This window comes from Scyliorhinus canicula, chromosome 13 (genome assembly GCF_902713615.1).
Source record: "Scyliorhinus canicula chromosome 13, sScyCan1.1, whole genome shotgun sequence".
NCBI lineage: Eukaryota > Metazoa > Chordata > Chondrichthyes > Carcharhiniformes > Scyliorhinidae > Scyliorhinus > Scyliorhinus canicula.
The window spans coordinates 60,538,011-60,561,505 of NC_052158.1; the positions used below are offsets into that span (position 1 = coordinate 60,538,011).

The 23,495-nt window shown below is 47.8% G+C and overlaps 1 protein-coding gene across 1 annotated transcript in view; it reads left to right on the forward strand.

The window, feature by feature from the left end:
• The window catches only part of LOC119976174 (alpha-1,4-N-acetylglucosaminyltransferase-like), a 35,673-nt gene extending 13,612 nt beyond the window's left edge, over positions 1-22,061 (forward strand). Inside the window, exons 2-3 of the mRNA XM_038816450.1 lie at positions 5,311-5,771; positions 20,960-22,061. Of these exons, the coding sequence (XP_038672378.1) occupies positions 5,343-5,771; positions 20,960-21,580 (1,050 nt within the window). The 5' untranslated portion in view covers positions 5,311-5,342 and the 3' untranslated portion in view covers positions 21,581-22,061. The remainder of the gene's footprint in view (positions 1-5,310; positions 5,772-20,959) is intronic.
• The last annotated feature ends 1,434 nt before the right edge of the window (positions 22,062-23,495 follow it).

A 23,495-nucleotide genomic window follows, 5' to 3' on the forward strand; every position in this document is an offset into this window, starting at 1 on the left:
TCAGGAGTGGACCAAATTTGCCTGGTGGTATAATTTCGCGCATGTCACCTCCAGTCCCCACTACCCCCAGTCGAATGGCAAAGCTGAAAAGGGGGTACACATTGTCAAACGACTCCTGTGCAAAGCGGCTGATGCGGGTTCCGACTTTTACCTCGCACTACTAGCCTACAGGTCGACTCCTTTGTCCACTGGTCTGTCCCCAGCACAATTGTTTTTGAACCGCACATTACGGACAACAGTGCCTGCAATACACATCCCAGACCTGGACAACTTTCCGGTCTTGCAAAGAATGCAATTGCCTCGGACCCAACACAAGTCGGCATATGACGCCCGCGCCACGGATCTCCCTGCTCTCGTTCCTGATGACCAGGTTCGTGTTCAGCTTCCTGAAGGTGGCTGATCTGCCACCGTTGTTGTAATCAAGCAAGTGGCCCCCAGATCGTTTCTGGTTTGTATGCAGGATGGCTCTTTTCTTCACTGTAATAGTCGGGCACTGCGGCTGCTTCCACGCTCGCCGCCAGATCGTGATGCCCTACCTCGCCCTCAGGACACGCCCGTCCAAGAGCTCGCAGATCTACCTCTTCTGTTGCCACCCTCTGCGACTGACACAGCCCCGCCCATTCCAGAGTAGGCGGCCCCCGACCCACCCTTGAGGCGGTCGACCAGAATTTGTCGCCCACCACAGAGACTGAATTTATGAACTGACTGAATTCATGAACTGATTGTTTTGTTACCCTGGTTCTTCGTTCACTCGTTTGTACATACTGTTATTTATATCCCATATTTTGTTGCATACACTCTATCTGCACTAGACACCTTCCCGTGTAAATATGCTAGGATTTTTGTATATAGGCAGGATCATGGTCATGTAAATATGCTCACATGCTCGCTATATAGTCAGACACATTCACATACCACACTATTTATTGCCACATACACATATTTTTTTTCAAAAAGGGGGAGATGTCATAATATACACACAAGTATATGATGGTGCATGGACAGACACTGACTGACACACTGAATGACCAATCAACACACAGAAAACAGCAGCCAATCACTAGAAGGACACAGCCACTATAAAGCCAGAGGGCACTAGTTTTCCCGCTCTCTTGGGATGCAGCCTCTAAGACAGCCAGAGCCCGTGATCAGCAACACGAACATCTACCATGTGCTAGCAGTATAGTCTGGTCAGGTTAGCCTCAGGTCTCCAGCCAACTTAACATAGTGTCAACCCACAGTGCAATTATGTTTAACAGTTCATAGTTAAATAAAATAGAGATGTACTTCTACAAGTGTTGGCAGCCTGTCTCTCTCACTGCTATGGTAAACGCAGTCCTTGCAGACCCAGTATACCCAACACATCAGTGCACACTGTGTCAAGGGGCATGCCTGGCCGAGTTCAAATAGCAGCTTGCACTAGGCGGGCGGGCGGGGGGGGGGGGGGGGGGGGGCGGTTGGGTGCGGGGATTCAGTTCAAAGTCAAAAGTTCATAGTTTTACAAAAGCAGCTTACGGGAGCGGCATAAAAAGGAAACCAAAATCAGACAAGGATTTAAAAGAGGTTCCCTAATTTATTGTTAAGCATAGGGCCTCACGGTAGCATGGTGGTTAGCATCAATGCTTCACAGCTCCAGGGTCCCAGGTTCGATTCCCGGCTGGGTCACTGTCTGTGTGGAGTCTGCACGTCCTCCCCGTGTGTGCGTGGGTTTCCTCCGGGTGCTCCGGTTTCCTCCCACAGTCCAAAGATGTGCGGGTTAGGTGGATTGGCCATGTTAAATTGCCCGTAGTGTAAGGTTAATGGGGGGATTTGTTGGGTTACGGGTAACGTGAGTTTAAGTGGGGTGATCATTGCTCGGCACAACATCGAGGGCCGAAGGGCCTGTTCTGTGCTGTACTGTTCTATGTTCTATGTTCATTGTTCACTGCTAATTGTAAGCTACATTTCTGTGATGTTAAGGTAGTTTAATAGTGTGTTAATAATAAAATTTGTTTTAATGCACCAAATCCCTATTTGTGCTGGGAACCACTCCTGGAGTAAAGTACCTTTCCTCACAATTTTACAAATTGAAAAATATTTGGGTTCCTGTCTGGTAGCTTAGCAAATGATGGGGTCCAGTCCAGGATCGTAATAGAGGACAGCGACAGGTCGCTGGAATGAGTGAACACCCAGGCCGGTGAACTGTGATGCAGAGACATGTTCAGTGATACATTTTGAAAGGAAGAATGAGAAGAGGCAACACTTTAGGAAGATGTAAACAAGCTGGAGAGAGTGCAGAAAACTTTTATAGAGTTAGTTCCAGATATGGGAGGCTTCAGTTATGTGAATAGATTGTGAAATCTGTTCTCTTTAAGGAATAGACGTTTGAGAGAAGATTTGGTAGAGGTGTTCAACATTTTGAGGAGTGGGCATGGAGATGTTTAGGGAAACTTTTCCCATTGGCAAAAGTTTCCAGAACCAGACAAGACTGATTTAATGTGACTGGAAAAAATAATGCAGAGGGGACTTGAGGAAAACCTTTTATGTGCAGCCAATAGTTAGAATCTGGAATGCACTGTCTGAGGGTGTGGTGGAGACTGATTTAAATGTGAATTTGATCATTATTTGAACAGACGAGGTTTGCGAGTCCATGGGGAAAAAAGAAAGGGAATGGTACTCGCTGGGGAACTCCTACAGAGAGCTAACAAGTAGTTGAATAAATTTCAAATGTGTCAGCATTAATTTTCCAAAGCGCTTTCAAACCAAAAATTGTAACTTCCGGTTGGAAAATTCTAATTGAACTTTCTGATTTAAAAAGGCTGAAAGAGAGAGAACACAGGAAATTATTGACCTGTTAGTCTAGCAGTTGTAGTTTGCTGATGGGATCTATAATTAAGGATACAGCGTTGGAGCTGTTTGTTTCTCTCTAAACATATCAAATTTCTCAATGTGAATTTGTAAAGGTAGATCATGTTGAATGAATCTAGTGGAATTTTTTGATGAAGTAACTAAATAGTTGACAAGGGAATGTCTTTGAACATGACTCAAAGGACAGTAACAACTTATATTAAGGCAACTTTACTGAAATGAATAAAACATAGTATTTACATGCACTACATGGACTATGAAAAAGTGTTTGATTTCTTGCTCACCAAAAAGCTGTTGCTGAAATGTGAAGCCGACAGTAAAGATCTTACGGTGAAAGCGTTGCTTGTCTCACAGCCAATGTAGATCAGTGAGCACAGAGATGATAATGGAACTGGGTTTGTTGTGAGGTAAGATATGGGCAGCAGATGTTTGGATGACTACAAGTTTAAGGAGGGTGGAATGTGGGAGATTAGCCAGGAGTGTGTTGGAATAGTCAATTCCAGAGGTGATGGAGGCATGAATACAGATTTCAGCAGGAGCAGATGAGCTGTGACAGGAGACCATAGAATATACAGTGCAGAAGGAGGCCATTCGGCCCATCGAGTCTGTACCGACCCACTTTAAGCCCTCACTTCCACCCTATCCCCGTAACCCAATAACCCCATCTAACCATTTTGGACACTAAGGGCAAGTTATCATGGCCAATCCACCTAACCTGCACGCCGTTAGACTGGGGGCAGAAACAGGAGCACCTGGAGGAAACCCACGCAGACACGGGGAGAACGTGCAGACTCCACACAGACAGTCACCCAAGGCAGGAATCGAACCTGTGCCCCTGGTGCTGTGAAGCCACAGTGCTAACCACTGTTCAACCGTGCTATGTTACAGTTGTTACAGAGTTGTTACATATGTTACAGAGTACTGTTACAAAGGTGGAAATAAGTAAACTTAGTGACGGCATGACTATGAGGTCAGGAGATCTCTCAGGATTGATTGTGGCAGACTGGATAAATTTCACACTGTTACCAAGGAGAAGGTTTAAGTCTGTATCCGGAGAATGGAGTTTGGCGAGTGGACCGATATAAATGGTTGCAATTTTCCCTATATGTGATTCTAGTCATCTAGTACAGGATGTTGGATAAATAGTCTGGTAACTAAACAACAATGGAGGAGTCAATAAAGGTAGTGGTGAGATTGAGCAGGATGATGGCAGTGTACATGTGAACAGGGGGTCAGTTTAGCTTACGTGGCTAGACAGTTGGTTTGTGATGCAGAGCAAAGCCCGCAGCTCTCGTTCAATTCCAGGATCGGTTGACGTTATTCATGAAGGTTCCACCTTCTCAACTTTGCCCCTCGCCTGAGGTGTGGTGATCCTCACGCTACATCACCATGAGTCAACTCTTCCCTTCAAAGGGGAAAGCAGCCTATGGTCATAGAATCGTAGAATCTCAACACTGCAGAAGAAGGCCATTTGGCCCATCGGGTCTGCATTGGCCCAAAATGGTGCTGTTGTCTTAATTCTTCCTTAATCGTTTCCCACCCACTGTGGTCGACGGGGCTCTCCACCATGTCCGACCCATCTCCCGGACCACTGCTCTCACCCCGTCCCCTCCCTCCCAAAACCAGGATAGTGTCCCACTTGTCCTCACCTTTCACCCCATCACTCTCCGCATTCAAAGAATCATTCTCTGCCTTTTTCGCCAACTTCAGCAGAATGCCACCACCAAAAACATCTTCCTCTCACTCCCCCTGTCAGCTATTCATAGACCATTAACTCTGGGATAACTTGGTTCACTCCTCCATCACCCTCTTCCCACGGCACTTTCCTATGCAATCATAGAAAGAAAGTGTAACACCTTCCCCTTAACTTCCTTGCTGCTCACCATCCAAGGGCCTAAACACTCTTTTCAAGTAACCATGATGTGGAGATGCCGGCGTTGGACTGGGGTGAGCACAGTAAGAAGTCTTATAACACCAGGTTAAAGTCCAATAGGTTTGTTTCAAATCACTAGCTTTCGGAGCGCTGCTCCTTCCTCAGGTGAATCATTCATCTGAGGAAGGAGTTGTGCTCCGAAAGCTAGTGATTCAAAACAAACCTGTTGGACTTTAACCTGGTTTTGTAAGATTTCTTACTCTTTTCAAGTAAGGCAACACTTCATGAGCACCTCCTTCAATCTGGTCCCCTATCCAGCTCCATGTTGCCCCACAACAGTATAAATCTGACCCTATTTCCAGTTTTCTCCAGCTTTGACAAAGACTCAAAACTTGATGTCCCTTTTCTCTCCACAGATGCTGTCAGACCTGCTAAGATTGTCCAGTATTTTCTGTTTTTGTTTCAAATTCCAGCATCCGCAGTCATTTGCTTTTATTCTCGATGCGGTGTAATCCTGGTTGATTTCAGTACGAGCATCATTGTTATTGTTCTTGTACTTCATTACTAAATAAAATTCTCCATCTTCACAGGAGCCTTTTGAAGAAACAGTTCAGTTTCCACCATGGGATCCCGGTACAAATGGTTCCTGCTCATTCTCACCATTACAATATGTAGTTTTCTGTACAGATTATACAAGCTGAACACCTATCATTTTGGCAAAAACATCTCGTTGGAAATAACGCAGGAGAAAACTGAAGCTGTCCCTAATATTTTGAAACAAGTCATGGATTCTGGGATAATATTTGTGGAGACAACTGATAAAGTTGAGCCAACACCATTGGCGGTGTGTTCAGTGGAATCTGCTGCTCGTTCAAACCCAGACAAACATGTCTATTATTTCATGAAGGGATTCAGTGGCAAATTATCGCAATATCCTCAGCCTGATTATACTGGCATTCCATTGCTGTCTGCAATAAGCAACGTTGTTCTTCTACCCTTGAAACTCTCTGAATTGTTTGAACACACCCCTTTGTACGAGTGGCATCAAAAGGTAACCAATTATCGCAAACACTCTTAATGACTGAATTTCTTAGTGTCTTTTTGGAAAGTCAGCAGTGGAATTCTCCATCGGCGGGATTCTGGAGCCGGCCGGCAGCGCACCCACGACCGTGGGTTTCCTGATGTCGTGAGCTGGCCACAATGGGAAACCCCATCGTCCGTATGCGGGAATGGAGATTCCCGCTGCTGGTAGGGGCACGCTGCGCCGGAAAATACAGCGGGTGGCTGGAGAATCCCTGTGACAAAACATAAATGTGGATCTGTTGTGAATTGTAGGATTTTGTCATTAAACCTGTGAGTTTCGGCTTAAACAAGATAGAGTGGAGTGAGAAACCGAGCCACTCACCCAAAGAGTAGTTTCTGCTCATTTAACTGAGAAAAAAATGACGTTTAACAAACTTTAGTAAGTAAATTTAATGAAAACTTCAGTATCCAGACAAGCGCAACCACAGGTTACTGTGTAAGGCTCACTGAATCAAGAGGTGATCAGCTCCTCAATATATGTGGAGATTCCTCTTCACGCATCTTTATTCTTTTTTTCATCCGTGTCTTCATCTCTGCCATTGGCCATAAACTCAGGTGGGCCACAGGCTCGCCTTGAGTCCATCCTTTATTGAGTTTTGTTTCTTGTTTTTTTCTGCATTGTTGTTCAAATCAGCCCTGTCTTCCAGATGCATGTTCTCTTGTCATGTTGTTTGAAGGGTTTTGAAGACATCAATCTTTTCTTCCTTGATGTGGTCATTTTTAAGGCTGCCTCTTGTTTCAGTACATTTTCTTCATTATTTCATCACACCATATCATCTCTCCATCTGTCCCCATACGTTGGCTCGAGATTCTCCGTTCTCAGCAGGTGTCTCACTTGCTGCCTGAAAATGCAGCGAGACATCCACGCTGTCTCTGAGGAGGAAGGCCCACCATATCCTCTGCACATGAGGCAGTTAAGTGGACAACGATGGGTCTCCCTTCAGACTGAGGACCCTGGAAGATGCCTTCATGTGTGCTGCCAAATAATCAGAAACTAGCAACTCTTGCACTCAGTAGTGTGGCAGAGAAGGTTCTCCCTCGCATCGGAGTCCCGGGATTGTGTTATGACCCTGGCAAGAGGGAAGTGCTGTTGGGGTGGGGGCCTTGTGGGGCGGGGCGGGGGGCGATCGCAGTGAGGGGGGGGAGCCATCGGGTTTGGCACCAAAGGAGGGCGGCGAGTGTGTGCTGTCCATGGCCAGCCGCCTGCCCCATGCTCATCCCATTGATTGTACAGAGATTAGTGCAGATTGAGGTACCCCCCTCCAGCTGACATGCAGCTTGCTCAGTTTTACTAGTCATGTAGGCCGCATTTTGAGTAGTCAGTCTACAGCTGGGAAGATGCACTAAAGACGAGAACAGGATCTTAAGTGATCATTAATTGGCCACCTCAGGGACTCAAGTGGTGGTCGGGTGAGAAGATGGACCATGGGCCTTCCCGCCTAGAACACTCTTCCAGTAGAAGTGGGAAAGCATCAGGCATCAGTCCTGACAACAAACTGCCAAATTCTTGGGTCTGTCTGCCCCCTTCCTCACCTCCTGTGGGGGCAGACAGTTATTAGTGAATCTATAAAGAAAGTGTTTGTCTCAACATGCTTCAGCAGGACATAGATAAATGATTCACAGGTGTTCTGTTCAACAGTTGTTTTCAATTATCTAATTTGGTCAATCTCTAAAGAACAGGAGAATATTTTCCGATTGGATTTGGTTTTGTTGTTTACTGTTTCTGGGTTCTACGGTGAAAATCCTTGCAAATGTACGAGTGGTGCTGAATGTTGGACTTACTTAAACAATGTTGGCTATGGTTAACTTTCTAATCCCAATTTACAGTAATTGGAAATGAAAGGTACAAACTGAGGAGGAAAAGTTGCCAGTTGACCTTAGCCGTTTCATTCATGTGAACTTTAATCATGTGGTGAAATAGTTTCAGCGTTGTGGTGGAACGTGTGGGAATAGTCATCATTTTCATACTTGTTGGGCTGGATTCCACCAGTATTGACCCATAACTGTGGGATGAAAATATCAGGAGTATGTCTCCAAAAAACATGAAGTGATTGAAAGGGCTCACCTTCCAATTTCATAGATCATAGAATTTACAGTGCAGAAGGAGGCCATTCAGCCCGTCAAGTCTGCACCGGCTCTTGGAAAGAGCACCCTACCCAAGGTCAACAACTCCACCCTATCCCCATAACCCAGCAACCCCACCCAACACTAAGGGCAATTTTGGACACTAAGGGCAATTTATCATGGCCAATCCACCTAACCTGCACATCTTTGGACTGTGGGAGGAAACCGGAGCACCCGGAGGAAACCCACTCACACACGGGGAGGATGTACAGACTCCGCACAGACAGTGACCCAAGCCGGAATCGAACCTGGGACCCTGGAGCTGTGAAGCGATTGTGCTATTCACAATGCTACCATTTTGGTTATCATTTTGGAGTGGGGAATGTAGACTGTGGAGATTCCAAGGGTTGCTATAAGCCATGGGATACTCAGCAGCCTATTATCCAGCAGTATAAATTGTTTGAAATTTGGAATTCTTGCATTGCATTTGTCCTGATGTGTTACGACACCCAAGGCAAGTACGCGGTCAATTCCAGCCCCACTCGTCTCAGAGTCACAACACAAGTGAACTAACTAATAATTCTTATAAAAATACCCAAACCTTTTGACCCATGGCTGCTCAATATCTAAAATCACCAGGTTTGTAAGTTGAAACACAATTACTGTTTATTTCTAACAAGAACTGAAAAGAAATTTGTGGCAAATACAGTTGGTTAACTATTAATTAATACCTAATTTAGTTCCCACTTTAACTGGCTTCCCACCCTATACACACACACACACACAAAACACAGAGGGGTGGAGAGGGGTAAAAATAAAGTAAATGAAAGGGAAAAAAGTCTTTGCTTCAGATGATGGTTTTTAGCATGTTTCTTCTTTGTAAACTTGCAGATTAAAGTCTTTGTTTTGCAGCCGGTACCGGTCTTTTCTGCAGTCTTAATATACAGTGCTCAAAATTTTCCTGCAGAGGCAGAGACTTTGCTTCATCAAATTTTTCTTTCAGTTCGTGAATTGTTTCAGGCCTCTATAGTTGCAGAAATCCAACATCCACAGACGTTCTGTTGAGAGAGAGCCCCCACAGCAGCCTTCTGGAGAGAATTAGCAACAGCTTTCTGGGTCGGATTAGTTGGGCCTTTTTAACCTCTGTGCTGCCAAAATCAAATCATTTCAGTGGGAAAAGGATGTGTTGCCATGATGAGCACAGCCTTTTGGGTCAATGCATTGGCTGCCAGCCAAATCAATCAAACCAAGCCCAGCCCATCTTTCTACAATCCCAGGTCAAACCTGCTCAGACTTCTGAATTCTTCTGCTTGAATTAAAGGTATAGGCTACTTTCCATGAAGCCAATAATCATCCATAGAACAAAACTGCAATGGCAAAAATAAAAATAAATGGGAATAAACAGGTGAAAAACAGCGAGTAGCCTTACATACCTCCCCCCAACCTGAAAGACTGGAAATTCTGGGTACAAAGGTTTCATTATGAGTTATGCATGACATAAATCGCAAACACATATCCATCTAATCCACCCCATCATACAAGTTCCCTTCCCAGTAACTTGCTAAGTAGTCAGCCTTTAAGCGCATGACAAAGCATCCGCAATCACATTATCCTTTCCAGGAATGCGTACAATTTTTTTTGAACGTTTCTTTATTGAGTTTTCATATTTTATGTCCAACAATGTATAAATGACAAAACTGCACAAAAAACAACACATTTTCACAAACGAGCATTTTTAACAATAACTGTGGCTGTGAACCCCTTTTAGTCAGCATACATATTTTACATTCCCCAATATGGCCAAAACACGTATTGAGAGGCATTTATATACAATTTGGTTTGAGCCTTAGCTTGTCCTCAATGTCCCTTGTGACTTAGTCCCTCCTGCTTGTCTCTTGCGTTCCTTTTGCGTGCCCTCTCCCCCCCCAACCCCGCTTCCTTCCGCCCCCTTTCCTTTTCATCTCTGCCCCATGGCTCGCCCATGTCTCCCCCCCGCCCCTTATTCTACCGGCTGCTGGCTCTGAACAGGGGCGGGATTCTCCAACCCCCCGCCGGGTCGGAGAATCGCCCGGGGCCGGCGTCAATCCCGCCCCCGCCGTGTCCCAAATTCTCCGCCACCAAAGATTTGGCGGGGACGGGAATCACGCCGCGCCGGTCAGCGGGACCCCCATGGCGATTCTCCGGCCCGCGATGGGCCGAAGTCCCGCTGCTGTCAAGTCTCTCCCGCCGGCGGGAATCAAAACACCTACCTGACCAGCGGGATTGGCGGCGTGGGTGGGCGCTGGGATCCGGGGGGGCGCGGGGCGATCTGACCCTGGGGGGTGCCCCCACGGTGGCCTGGCCCGCGATCGGGGCCCACCGATCGGCGGGCGGGCCTGTGCCGTGGGGGCACTCTTTTTCTTCCGCCTTCGCCATGGCGGAGGCGGAAGAGACCCCCTCCCCTGCGCATGCGCCGGGATGACGTCAGCAGCTGCTGATGCTCCGGCGCATGCGTGGACTTACAACGGACGGCGAAGTCCTTTGGCCCCGGCTGGCGTGGCGCCAAAGGCCGTTCACGCCAGCCGGCGGAGCAGGAACCACTCCGGCGCGGGCCAAGCCCTCACATTGAGGGGCTAGGCCCGTGCCGGAGTGGTTCCTGCTCCGCCGGCTGGAACCTTTGGGAGGCCCGACGCCGGAGTGGTTCACGCCACTCCAACACGCCGGGACCCCCGGCCCTTTGGGTAGGAGAGAATCCCGGCCCAAGTCTTGAAACAAATTGGTGAACAGCTTCCACATCCTGTGAAAGCCTTCTTACAACCCACGGAAGGAAAATTTTACTTTCTCCAGCTGAGAAGTTCCGCCAGGTCGTTCAGCCAGTCTGCAGCTTTGGGGGTGCTGCCGATTGCTAGCCAAGCAGAAGTCTTCAGCGGGTGATCAGGGAGGCAAAGGCTTGGGCGTCGGCTCCTCTCCCCATGAAGAGTTTTGGCTGATCTGATACCCCGAAGACTGCCACTTTTGGGCATGGCTCCACTCTCACTCCCACAACCTGAGACATGGCCTCAAACAAGGTTTCCAGTATCTGACAAGTTTGGGGCAAGCCCAGATCATGTGGGTATGGATGGCTGGGCCTTCCTGGCACCGTTCGCATTTATCCTCCACCTCTGGGAAGTTCCTCCTTCCATTGTTTCCTTGCCTCGTCTGGAGATGGTGTACCTCCTCCAACAGGGCAGCACGGTAGCATAGTGGTTAGCATCAATGCTTCACAGCTCCAGGGTCCCAGGTTCGGTTCCCGGCTGGGTCACTGTCTGTGCGGAGTCTGCACGTCCTCCCCGTGTGTGCGTGGGTTTCCTCCGGGTGCTCCGGTTTCCTCCCACAGTCCAAAGATGTGCGGGTTAGGTGGATTGGCCATGCTAAATTGCCCGTAGTGTCCTAAAAAGTAAGGTTAAGGGGGAGTTGTTGGGTTACGGGTATAGGGTGGATACGTGAGTTTGAGTAGGGTGATCAATGCTCGGCACAACATCGAGGGCCGAAGGGCCTGTTCTGTGCTGTACTGTTCTAAATCTAAATCTAAGTCACCCGCACATGTCTAGCAGTTCTTGTACTAACGGGTGTCCTGGTATCTGGGGGTATGTCATTGTTTCTTTATAGAGGAAGTTTTTGACCTGAATGTATCACAGGTCATTTCCTCTTGGTGGCTGGAACCTATCCATGAGATCCCCCAGGGTCGCTATTCTATCGACCATGTACATGTCCCTAACCATCAGAGTCCCCCCGTCCTGACTCCAGCTTTTGAAGGTTGCATCCATTATTGCGGGAGTGAACCTACAGTTATTGCAGCTCGGGGCAATGATGGACATTTTGGTTAGGCCGAAGTGTTGCCTCATTTAGTGCTACGTCCGGCGCGTGGCGTCTACCACTGGGCTCCTCGGGTATTTGGTCGGGGGCGCGGGGCGGGGGGGGGAGGGGGAGGGGGGAGGAATGGGAGAGCGGTTGCGGCTAGGGCTCGGAGGGGCGACCCTGTGCAGGAACTCTCTTCCATCTTCACTAACTCTGCTCCCGATTCCTGAACCCATCCCCGTACTCTTTCTGTGGTGGGTGCCCAGTGGTAGAACAGTAGGTTAGGTTCGGTAGGGCCAAGCCTCCCATATTTCTCCTCCTGTGTAAGATCTTCTCTTGGATCCTCAGGTTCTCTCTCCCCCCCCCCCCCCCCAAGCTTGTTGACTGTGTTGAAAAAGGCCTTGGAGATGTAGATATGAGGATCTGAACAGGGAGAGGAACCTGGGCAGCACGTTCATTTTGGTGGTCTGTATTCGCCCTGCGAGGAGAATGCACGTCTTCAGGTCCTTTTCCCCTTCCTCCACCAGACTTGTCAGGTTCCATTTGTGGATCCATGACCAGTTGTGGGCTATTTGGATCCCCAGGTAGGGAAATTGGTCCGGACTTGCTTAAAAGGCAGTTTCTCCCAGCTCTGTCCTTCCCCCTGCAGGTTCACAGGGAAGATCTCGCTCTTGCTCAGGTTAAGCTTGTAATCTGAGAAGGCTCATTAGGAGTTTCATTATCTCCTCCATGCTGGTCTGAGGGTTCGAGATGTAGAGGAGAATGGTCATCTGCGTAGAGTGATGATCAGCAGATGCTTGATGTTTGATGTTAGCTGCCTGCCCTTGACAAATCCCGTCTGGCCCTCCATGACTAGCTCTGGCACAGTCCAGCTGCCTCGCCAGGTCCTTTACATCCCCGTTAATAATGAGATGGGCCTGTAGGACCCGCACTCTGTCAGGTCTTTATCCTTGTTGGGTATCAGTGCCAATGAGGCTTGGGCCAATGTTGTTGGCAGGGTGCCCCTTGCTAGCGCATCTGCAAACATCTTCTGCAAATGCGGGGCTAGTGTTGGCGCAATGTTTTTGCAGAAATCCACCAGGAATCCATCGGGCCCAGCACGGAGCTGATACTCTCCATGACTTTCCTCAGTTCTAGTGGTGCTTCCAGGCCCCATCTCTTATCTTCCCCGACAACCGGCATGCCCAGTCCGTCGAGGAACTGCTTCATCATCGAGTCACCCTCCAGGGGCTCGGACGTGGACAGCCCTCAGTGGAAAGTGAAGGCTTTGTTGATCTGGTGCAGCGACTGCCTGCCACTTCTGTCTTTATATTGAGCTATTTCCCTCGTGCCCGCCTGCTTCTCAGATGGTGAATCACCAGGCGGTTGGCTTTATCTCCGTGCTCATAAAAGGTCCACCATGTCTGGCGGAGCTGGCGCACTGCTTTCCCAGTGGAGAGCTTGTCAAAGTCCATTTGTAATTTTTTCCTCTCCGCCAGCAGTTCCACTGGAGTATCGCCAGTATGGAGTTGACCAGCTGTTGCCTGGCCGCCCTCTCCTCCCTGCCTTTGCATGCCTTGAATGAAATAATTTCCGCCCTCCCAATTCTGGGTATTGGTTACATACCCATCTATGGCCTGTGACACCCGATCGTAAAATATCTTGTTGGCGAGTAGGGCCGTGTGCAGCCTCCATGGGAGAGTGTTGAGCCTGGTCCATCTCCAGCCTCACATCCACTTGGTGTGGAGCGTGGTCAGAGATTACAATTGTAGTGTATTCTGCCCCTATTACCTCTGGAAGCATCGATTTCCCCACTACAAAGAAGTTGATGCTCGAGTGTAGCCTGTGGTCCTGGGAGAAGAAGAAAAACTTTCTCTCCCCTGGGTGGTGTTTGAACCTCCAAGGGTCCACTGCCCCCATCTGCTCCTTGAAGGTGTCTGTCAACATTTCCTCTTTCTTTCAGTCCTTTACTGCCCAGTGAGTTTTCCTAATTCGTACATATCCTACTGTTGGAATCTGCATGTGCGATCTGTTATATTTCCCTCGGACTCTCTGCGATCATGGGTGAAGCTACAACCTTCACTCCTGCCGAAACGTTCCCAAAAAGTAAGTCTACTCTGTTCACTGGTAACTCCTTAACCACTCTGACCAATACTGGACCTGACACTAAATAAAACTCCAATTGTAATTTATACAATGGAATTGGAATACAAATTCCACCTATCCCCTTCACGAAAACCTCAGCTTTCATTGTGCTCGCTGGAGGGAAAACCAAGTCCTTCTCCAGTCAGAGAGTTTGAGGAGCCTTGTGTACCTTAAGATAGTTATGGGTTTGGATACATCAGTTGAGGAAAAGGGACTGATCTTCGCCTGCATATCTCTCATCTAGCTCATTCCTCACACCTGCTCCTGTAGCTCTGTTAACCTCAGGTGTCCTACATTCTGCCCCGTAATACTCCATTTTTCTTTCCTTTTCAGAATTCTCCTTACGAACTTCCACAAGTCCCTTGGGCTTTGCTTGTGTATGGAACCTCTTTTAAATCCTTGTCTGATCCTTGTGTGCTTTTAAATTGCTGTCTTTCTGGCTGCTCCAGCATTGCAAATTTTGAGTTTATGCGACAGATTTTTGAAACCGCCCCCCTGCCCACCCCACTGCAAACTGCTATTTAAAGTGGCCCAAGGGGATTCCCCTCATGCACTGTGGTGTGTGGCATAGTCCCATGATGTCATTTGATACACTTGACCAATTGACTCTTCTGAAATTCTGGGTCTTGTTCGATTGTGATTGGTGGATCCCTTCAGAAGCTTCCATGAAGTTCTGCAAATAAAACAGGCTAGCTCACGTTTTGGTTTTGTTTTGGGCACAGAGCTAAAGGAAGCTTTAGGTTCTCTCTCTCCCTGAAGGAGGTGGATCTCTCTCAAAACCTCAGTTGAAGGCTCATTTTTCTCCACAGCCAAACATATGGTGGGAGCAGGGAAATGATTGAAAATAACAGGGATTAAAACAGCCTGAGGTGGTTAGTTGCTGTTGAGGCAGTGGCCTTTGTAGTCATTGATCTTTCAAGGATGCAAAGCATTGCCATCATCAGTTGGTTGGGATCTTCTAATGTCTGGCTTCAATTAGGTCCAGCAGGCTGTAGCATTCACTCTGAGGAGTCACTTCCACTTGACTGACCACAGTCTCACACAGATGGTCCCCCTCAGGTCTTTGCAATTCTAGCTTGTGTTCACCAGATGGACTAACAGCCTCATTGGGTTGAAACTGCAGTTCTCAACATGAGTGGGCTTTTAAACAGCCCCTCTCTTTGTTCTGATCCCTCAGAAAGAATGGAGTAGGGGGAGAGAGAATTTGGAGCACTCGTTTACAGTTCTTACTCAGGATAGAAATGTCAACTTCCCCACTGTTCCTCTCATAGATCACATTCGTGGGCTAGCTGGAAGCATTTAAACACCAGGCCTTTCAAACAGAGTGTTACACTTTCACCAACCTGGCTGGAGATATTTAAGGCAGAAGTTACTTCCCAGGGGACTTCCGGTGGAGGCTATGAAGGAGTAAGTTGCACATTTGGTGGCTCCCACTCTGGTCGGATTTTTGGATCTTTCCCCCAGACTTTTCCCCCGTACTCGGCAATCACGATCTCGGACCAGGCTCCGCACAGGGCGGCCCTGCAGGTGAGTGTGGATAGCAAGCAGCGCCCGCAATGAAGGTTGGATGTAGGGCTATTGGCGGACGAAGTGGTGTGCGAGACACTGAGGAAGTGCATGCTGAATTACCTGCAGGTAAATGATATGAGGGAGGTCTCAGCAAAGGTGGTCTGGGAAGCGCTGAGACAGTGGTGAGAGGGGAGCTGATCTCGATCCGGGCTCACAGGGACAGGATGGATAGGGCAGAGACGGAGCGACTGGTAAAAGAGATTCTACGAGTTGATAAGAGGTATGCAGATGCTCCAGAGATAGGGCTTTTAAGGGAATGCCGGAGGCTACAGGCAGAATTTGGCTTGTTAACCACAGGGAGGGCAGTGGAACAGCTCAGAAAGGCGAGTGGGGCGATCTACGAGCATGGTGAGAACGCCAGCAGGATGCTTGCACAGCAGCTCAGAAAGAGGGAGGCAGCTAAAGAAATAGGGAAAGTTATTGACGGGGATGGGAACTTAGTTGGGGACTCGGCAGGGGTGAGCAAGGCCTTTCGGGAATTTTATATCAGGTTGTATATGTCGGAACCCGCTGCGGGGCAGGAGGGGATGAGGCATTTCCTGGAGGAGCTGACTTTCCAAAAGGTGGATGGGAGCTGGTAGAAGAGCTGGGGGCCTCAATCGGGCTGGAGGAGATAGTGGAGGGTTTGAAGGCCATGCAGTCGGGTAAGGCCGTGGAACCGGATGGGTACCCAGTCGAGTTCTATAAAATGTTTTACGGAATATTGGGGCCGGTGCTGATGGAGGTCTTTAACGCGGATAGGGAAAGAGGAGTTCTGCCCCAGACGATGTCACAGGCCATAATCTCGCTCATCCTGAAACGGGACAAGGACCCGGAGCTATGTGGGTCCTACAGGCCGATTTCCTTCTGGCCAAAATTTTGTCCTCCAGGATTGAGGACTGTGCACCGGACGTTATTGTGGAGGATCAGACTGGGTTCGTTAAGGGTAGGCAGCTGGTGGCCAATGTAAGGAGACTGTTAAATGTGTTCATGATGCCCCCGGAAGGTAGCGAGGTTGAGGTAGTGGTCGCGATGGATGTGGAGAAAGTTTTTGACTGGGTTGAGTGGGATTATTTATGGGAGGTGCTGGAGCAGTTCGGATTTGGGAGGGGCTTTATTGACTGGGTCAGGTTGCTGTACCGAGCTCTGTTTGCAAGTGTACGGACAAACAAGACGACTTTGGACTATTTCAGACAGCACCGGGAGACGAGACAGGGATGCCCCCTCTCCTCACTGCTGTTTGCGCTGGCAATAGAGCCGCTGGCAATTGCTCTGAGGGCCTCAAGGGGTTGGTCCGGGGCTGGGGGAGGGGAGGTGGAGCACAGGGTCTTGTTATATGCGGGTGACCTACTTTTGTATGTCTCAGACCCAATGGAGGGGATGGAAGAAATTATGGGAATTTTAGGGGAATTCGGCCGATTTTCGGGGTTTCAGTTCAATATGGGAAAGAGCGAGAGGTTTGTGGTCCAGGCGAAAGGTCAGGAGAGGCGACTGGAGGAACTGCCGTTCAGAGTGGTAGGGGACAGTTTCAGGTACCTGGGTATCCAAGTGGCAAGGGATTGGGACAGGCTACATAAATCAAACTTGGCCCGGCTGGTGGATCAGATGAAGGAGGATTTCCGGAGATGGGATGCGCTCCTGTTGTCTCTGGCGGGCAGAGTTCAATCGATAAAAACGACGGTCCTCCCGAGGTTCCTATTCATTTTCCAATGCCTCCCTTCATCCCGCGGTCCTTTTTAAAGCGGATCAATAAAGTTATTGTGGGCTTTGTGGGTGGGCGGGCAAGTCCCCGCGAGTGAAGAGGGCAATGCTCGAGTGGAGTCGGGGGAATGGTGGGCTGGCGCTGCCGAATTTCAGCAATTATTACTGGGCGGCTAATATAGCCATGGTGAGGAGGTGGCTGGTGGAGGGGGGGAGCCGGCGTGGGTGTGCATGGAGGCAGGTTCTTACAAGGGCACAAGTCTGGGGGCGTTGGTAACGGCGCCTCTGCTGTTCTTGCCGGCGTGATACTCCACCAGTCCAGTGGTGGTGGTGGCCCTGAGAGTCTGGGGGCAGTGGAGGAGACATGTGGGAACAGAGGGGGCAATGGTATGGTCCCTAAACTGCGATAATCACCGGTTTGCCCCAGGGAGGATGGACGGGGGGTTCTGAATTTGGCAGAGAGCGGGGATTGAGAGGATGGGGACTTGTTTATAGAAGGAAGCTTCCCGAATATGAGGACGCTGGAGGAGAAGTTTGTATTGGCGGGGAAAATGAATTTCGCTATCTGCAGGTGCGGGACTTTCTGCGGAGACAGGTACGAACCTTCCCACTCCTGCCGCAAGGGGGATTCAGGATAGGGTGGTTTGTAGAGGATGGATAGGAGAGGGGAGCGTCTCAGACATATATATTTTTTTTAAATTTAGAATACCCAATTCATTTTTCCTATTAAGGGGCAATTTAGCATGGCCAATCCACCTAATCTGCACATCTTTGGGTTGTGGGGGCGAAACCCACGCAAACACGGGGAGAATGTGCAAACTCCACACAGACAGTGACCCAGAGCCGGGATTCGAACCTGGGACCTCGGCGCCGTGAGGCAACAGGGCTAACCCACTGCGCCACCGTGCTGCCCCTTCTCAGACATATATAAAGAGCTTATGAGTTTGGAGGAGTTGCAGACCAAGGAGCTGAAGCAAAAATGGGAGGAGGCGCTGGGGGGAGAGATAGAGGAGGGCATTTGGGCGGACGCGTTGAGTAGGGTCAACGCGACCATAACATGTGCCATGCTCAGCCTCATCCAATTTAAGGTCGTACACCAGGCTCACATGACAGTGGCCCGGATGAGCAGATTCTTTGGGGTGGAAGACAGGTGTGCGAAGTGTGCGGGAGGGCCAGCAAACCATGTCCACATGTTCTGTGCATGTCCAAAACTGAGAGGATTTTGGCAGGGGTTTGACGATGCCATGTCCAAAGTATTAAATACAAGGGTGGCAATGAGTCCAGAGGTGGCGATTTTCGGGGTGTCGCAGGATCCGGGAATGCAGGAGGAGAAAGAAGCAGATGTTCTGGCCTTTGCTTCCCTGGTAGCCCGGAGGCGGATATTACGAGCATGGAGGGACTCAAAGCCTCCGAAATCGGAGATCTGGCTCTCTGACATGGCTAGCTTCCTCTGCCTGGAGAAAATTAAGTTTGCCATGAGAGGGTCTCTGTTAGGGTTCGCCCGGAGGTGGCAACCCTTCGTTGATTTCTTCGCAGATAATTAATCGTCAGTAGAAGGGGGGGGGGGGGGGGGGAGGGGGTTAGGCTAGCGTAGATTAGGGTGGTAAGTAATGGCGGGACCTGTGGGAGAGGGAGGTGGTATTTGCACTATTTTCCTTGTAATGTACATTGTTGATTTTGTTGCTGTTACAATGCCAAAGAACTACCTCAATAAAATGTTTCTTAAAAAAAAGTTACTTCCCCGGGCTGGCTGGAAACATTCAAGTCGCCAGGTTGAAAGCCGATAGAGAGTGAGAGAGTCTGGTTGTGTGCTGCTTTCCAAGTCTGCACCAAACTGAGAGACAAAATGAAGCTGGCCTGGGTTTGCAGAATCTTCCAGCAACTCTCTGACAAGCTCAACCAATCCCAAATGAGAACAGTATATGTCCCAGAATCTCAGACGCACCATTTGGCTACTTGTCAAGTCCATCAAAATGATATCACAGAGCATCCAGCGGGGTCCTGGGCCAGTACATTAAACAAGGTGTGTTTTCAGTTTGACCAAAGTCTGCAGTTTAAAACAAAATCTGCAATGTTGCAAGACAGGGATTAAAAAGAGAATCAGGAAACAGACAAGCCAATTCATTATAAGCTCAACATCCATGTTCTCCCTTAATGATCCATCTAGCACATCATCCTTCATCACAGTTGCAATCATTACTTTAAACAATATTATGAAACTCGTTGCTATTCTATATACTTCGATCCTGTAGGGAATCCTAGAATCAAGAATGTTACATTACAGTTCCTGCCCCTTCAGTAAAAACTTTCATCTCATCATTCCAAGATTGTCACGAGTCCAACTAATTCCCCATTTCAGCTGGATCTCAATGGCCAATGTCTTTCTTTCTAGCCTTCCTCTCAAATACTTACTGTACTGTATGTTGTGCAATGTTGTCACAGGGGAATCTATTCATCCCCAGAATTCTTCAAGGAGAATTCATTGAGGAACAAACCAATACAAATATACTCCAGCACTTCAATAAATATTATCTTAGAGCAGTATATAATCCTACAAACTGACCGAGAGTTTTCATTAACTTATAAGGAACCCTTTTGTGAATCTTCGTTGCACTCTCGCTTCCCTTTTAATTCCTGTTCTTTTCCTGTTATAATTCCTGCACCTGGGCATTGCTGGGGCCTACACTTTAAAACCCAATAGCAGGATGTGCTCTGACATCAGCGATGGGAGGCTTGACCAGCAACATATCGGCTCTCCTGGAATTCTGGGACAAACCCCTATTGTGGATTGTGATTGGTGGAACAGTTCAGAAGTGTCTACAAAGACAAGCGAGCTGGCTCTCAGGTTCAAGTTTCATTTTTTTTGAAACAGTTCTCTCTCCCAGAAGGGGATGGATCTCTCTCAAAAACCCCGATTGTTTTCTCCTCAGCTGAGCTGGGAGGCATTCTCTGTGAGACTGTTTCTCCAAATTAGTGTTCGGTTCAGTTTTGATTAAAACTGAAGAGCTCAGCAGAATCCCTTTTAATCTCCCTCCCAAAAGGGGTGGAAATCTCTCTCAAATATTAGCTGGAACTCCCTTCAGGTACACAGAGCAGTTAGTGAGTACTCAAAGCCTGAAGATAGAGCTGGGGAGGAGGAACTTTCTGGATTCCTCTCCCATTAAAGTTGCCAGACCATTCGAGGGCCTTGTGAAAACTGCTGCTGTGATGTTCTGTTTAACTGAGACAAGGTGTTGGTGAGTCTGTTGAAGCTGCCCACATATCAGAAACTGAGCACACCTGAAGTGCATCTTCCATGGGTAAGGCTCAGTTTAACACTAGTTGAAGCATGTCCCCAGAGGGGAGCCCACAGCCTGAGAATCTGGCCTGACTGGCCCAGCTTGAAGATCCAAACCAACCGATGGTTTTCAGCCTCATATTCTGAAGTGATCACTGCCTCCAAAGGCCTCCCCTCAGCAGCGAAGATCCTCAAATCTCTTGTACCGTTTAATGCCTGTTATTTCTGAACCTATCCTACTCCCTCCACTGTGTGTCTGTCTTGTGTGTGCCTGGAGGGAGGGTGGAATAAATAGATGAGCAGACCATTGTTCCATTCTTACCAGTATATGTTCATTTTTTACTCATGTTATAAATAACCAATTTTGTTAATACTGTACTTACAAATCCGGTGCCTGTAACTCATTGGAGCAGTCAGGCATCAAGGATCTCAGGAAAATACATAAATTATTGGTTAATTCACATATCTTGGGACTCTGGGGTCTGTGGGCCTGGAATTGACCGCACAATCACCCAGGGTGTTGTAACGAATTGAAGAAGGTGCCACATGGACTGGTGAAGAAATACGTTTCAATATATTGTAAAGGAACATAATGGATTAAATTTATTTTGTTCATTACACCACAGGTGAATCCAGACTTGCAAAAATATCAGTTCCATATCCTTGCTGATGGCTGCAGGTTAGCTCTGCTATGGAAATACGGTGGCACCTCCCTGGATACTGACATTATCTCAATGAAGCCTTTGCCATTTGATAATTTTACCACTTTGCAAAATGAGGAATCTTTCAGCAATGCAGTAATGGGATTTCATCTCAAACATCATCAGTTTGTGATGGAGTGTATGAAAGATTTTATTTGGCGGCATCAAGGTCCTGAACTGATAACCCGTGTTTTGAAGCGATGGTGCAAGTTTAATGACACAGATATATTCACTGGAAAAAGATGCAATGGAATCTCTTTATGGATGCCAAGGCGGTTCTATCCAATCCCTTATCAAAGCTGTGAACGTTACTATGAACCCTGGAAAAAGGAGGATATAGGGAGACTATTGTCAGGTACATATGGAGCACATGTCTGGAACGAAATGAATTCCAGCATGAAGAAAAAAGTAATTGCAGGAAGTGGATCATTAATTGAACATCTTTTTCAAAAGTATTGTCCAACTACGTACAGAAATTTAATTCAATCTCCAGAGAATGCAGAGCCAGTTAGGGCCAGAGATTTTGGGGACGAGCGAAGACACTAAGTGTGCAGGATGCCCTAAAAGGGGTTTCAAATTGTCACAGAATCTGAAAATCTCAGCACAACTGGGTTCAGATGTAAATGTTCTAAAACTGCACTCAAATTACGTTTTTGTCTATCAGGAGCATTTAAAAATCCTAATAACATGGTGCTGGATTCTCCATCCCGCCGCAGTGGATTTCTGGTTCAGATCGCCGGCGGGATGCTCCGTTTCACCGGCTGGTCAATGGGGTTTCCTATTGTGGGGCAGCCCCACGCTGTCGGGAACCCCCCCCGGGCTGGCGGAAAAATGGAGCATTCCGCTGGCGGAGAATCCAGCCCAAGGTGTTGGAGTTCTACTGTGATCATGACAATTTGAACTATATCTACTGGTGTTGGGTTGTAAGGCATTATATTGGGATTTCTTTTGCAAAAATGTTATTTTGTACATTATCAATCTTATGTTGGCATCTACATATGATGGCATCTAATACTGAGAGCCAAAAGTGGAAATATTTTTTAATGTTAAACACATATTCCCTTCAATTCTTTGACTTCAAAACTCATGTAAAACGAATATTAATGATTAAGATTACAAATTCGGAAATAAACATGTTTATTTGAATATAATTCTCTTGTGAACAATATAATTTAATAAGCCATTGACAATGATACACCTTTCTCTGCTCTTACAATCAGGAAATACTCTGGGCACGATTTAGCTGAAACATTTCTTAGCTCACTTCGAGTCAGTTTGGCGGGGTGTTCCTCGACGGACGCATTGGCAAGATCGTGGCCTGTATGGAGCAGTCCATGTCCAAATGCAGAACGACCTGGACAATATATTTAATAGAGGGTTACGGACCGAGTAAGGGCAGAAAGTTTGGATTTTTAGTTAGGGCATCATGATTGGTAAGGCTTGGAGGGCCGAAGGGCCTGTTCCTGTGCTTACTTTTCTTTGTTCTTTAATATCCAGGCTTGGGCTGACAAATGACAAGTTACATTCGTGCCACACAAATGCCAGCCAAAGACCATTTCCTACAATAGAGGATCTGACTATTGTCCCTTGACATTCAATGGCATTACCATCACTGAATCCCCCACAAACAAATTCCTGGGGGTTACCATTGATCAGAAACTGAATTGGACTAGCCATATTAATACTGTGGCTACCAGGGCAGGTCAAAGGCTCGGAATGCTACAGCGGGAAACTCACCTCTTGACACCCAAAGCTTTCCACTACCTACAAGGCACAAGTCAGGACTGTAATGAAATACTCTCCACTTGCCTGGATGAGTGCAGCTCCAACACTCAAAGAAGCTCAACATCATCCAGGACAAAGCAGCCCACTAGATTGCTCCTCCTCCCATAAGCATTTACTCCCTCCACCACCAACAAATAGTGGTAGCTCTACTGCAGTAACTTGCCATGGTTCCTTAGGCAGCAGCTTCCAAACCATCTTGAAGGACAAGAGCAGCAGATACCTCAGAACCCCACCACTTGGAGGTTTCCCTCCAAGTCATTCACCACCCCGACTTGGAAATATATCACCTTTCCTTGACTGTTACTGGTTCAAACTTCTGGAACTTGCTCTCTAACAGCACCGTGGGTGTAACTGCACCTCAGGAACTGCAGCGATTCAAGAAGGCAACGCACCATCATCTTCTGAAGGGCAATTAGGGATGGGCACTAAATGCCAGTGATGCCAATATCCCGGAAATATTGCCATTGAATTTTTAAAAATTCACTTAGTGCCGGAAATGAGCCCCCATGTGCAAATCATCATTATTGGCTGTCTCCCCAACTGATTCACCAGCCTTGCGCCTCAAAGTCTTGCAGCTCCACAAGGGGGAGCTGCTTTTAAATGCTCTCTTACCATTCACTCCCAGTCAACACACAAGCCTGGCAGTGTGCCGACCTGCCCCTCCACTTTGGTGATG